At 59.5% G+C, this 1,498-nt stretch overlaps 1 protein-coding gene across 1 annotated transcript; it reads right to left on the reverse strand.

The window, feature by feature from the left end:
- Window positions 1–236: 236 nt before the first annotated feature.
- On the reverse strand, window positions 237–1,139 carry LOC125344516 (proline-rich protein 23A-like). Its single transcript, XM_048337027.1, has one exon. It carries the CDS (start codon window positions 1,137–1,139, stop codon window positions 237–239), a length of 903 nt encoding a protein of 300 aa, XP_048192984.1.
- Window positions 1,140–1,498: the final 359 nt, after the last annotated feature.

The raw sequence follows: 1,498 nt of genomic DNA on the forward strand, positions 1-1,498 counted from the left end.
GAAAAGGATCTAAACAGCTAACTCAAAGCCGATATATATTCCAAGTAGTGTGTTTTAAGGCTGAGGCCATCTTCCAGATTTCCTAGTCAGCCAGTTCAAACATTCTGCAATGATACAAACAAACACACAGTCAGACAAACTCAAAAAAGAAACCCAATAACGAGTAAGGGAACCAACACACCAAATCCTAACTATGGAGGTTACATTGGTAGCTTCTACCAGACCCCCTACCACCCTCAACCAAACAGTAGGAGGAGGAAGGCAATAGGTCTGAGCACGAGCATCTCTAGCCTTGCACAGGGCATGGACGGTGCATAGGGCACACCAGTAGATTTGGTGGGCTGGTCAGATTTGAAAGCAGGCTGGGAGACAGAGGGAGAGGCCTCAGCAGTGAGCCTTGGACAAACCTCAAAAGGTGGAAGTCCGGGTTGAATACATACTGAGTGTTGTGACTGCTTGGATGAAGGGTGGGCACTGGCAAGACCAGGTTGTGGGCTGGGGTCTTGAGGCTCAGGGCTGGACCAACTTGGCTCCAGGAAGTCAGGATCAGAGTCCTCAGTGTCTTGAGCTTCCTCGGTGTCTTCAGCATCCTCGGTATAGACCTCTTCCTGGCAGGCCACGTCGGGGAAGGGCTGGCAGCAGAGGCCTTGCCGGACCACGACGTCCTCAGGCCGTGTATCCAGCAAATCATCCAGGAGTAGGCCATCGGATGAGGTCCCGGGCTGCCCTTGGGGGTTGGGGCCCAAGAGGTCCTGGGGGATGAGAACGAGCCTGTGGCCTAGGAGGTCCACGGTGAGGACCGAGGTTGGCGGAGGCTCCAGCACCAGATCGACGTGGCCTAGGGGCACCTGCAGGGCGCACCCAGTGGCCAGGACCACCAGGGAGGTGAGGGCGTTGTGGGTGTCTGCGGGGGCCGGTGTCGCCTTGGAGGAGTCTTCGGAGCTGGGTGGCGGCCTCGGCGGGTCCTTTCGGCTGCGCTTCGCTGGACTGGGTCCCGCAGGCTCTGGTGTGAACCAGGGTGTCACCTCGGAGGGGTCTTGCAGGCTGGGTGGCGGCCCCGGGTGGTTCTTTCGGCTGAGCTTCTCCGGGCTGGGTCCCCCAGTCTCCGGTCGGCAGCAGGGCGTGGTGCTGGCGTCCATCAAGGCGAGGGCGATGTCGGGAGTGGCGTGGTAGGTCTGGTGGTGCTGGCGCGGGGTCTCCGGTTGGTGCTTGCATGCACCGGGTGACAGTCAGGTGTCAGGTGTAGAGGAGGCCCCGTGAGGCGGGAAGAGGTCGTCGTCTACTGAGGCCCTGGCCGGCCGCCGCTTTTGAATCTCGCTGGCGTGTGTCCCTCACACAGGTGCGGATGGTAGCGTGGTCTGTATTCTGATGGTGTTGCAAGTGCCCTCGGGCGGACCCCAGGCAGGCTAGGCCCCGCCCTGTCATCTTGCATCCAATGAGAGTGCTACTACGGAGGCTAGTACCTGCGCTGCGATTGGTTGCTCGCTGCTGTAGAAAT

Source organism: Perognathus longimembris, unplaced genomic scaffold (assembly GCF_023159225.1).
Source record: "Perognathus longimembris pacificus isolate PPM17 unplaced genomic scaffold, ASM2315922v1 HiC_scaffold_137, whole genome shotgun sequence".
NCBI lineage: Eukaryota > Metazoa > Chordata > Mammalia > Rodentia > Heteromyidae > Perognathus > Perognathus longimembris.

Bases quoted from the DNA above. Each gene is read 5' to 3' on its own strand.
- LOC125344516 (XM_048337027.1), bottom strand. From the start codon at position 1,139: ATGGACGCCAGCACCACGCCCTGCTGCCGACCGGAGACTGGGGGACCC.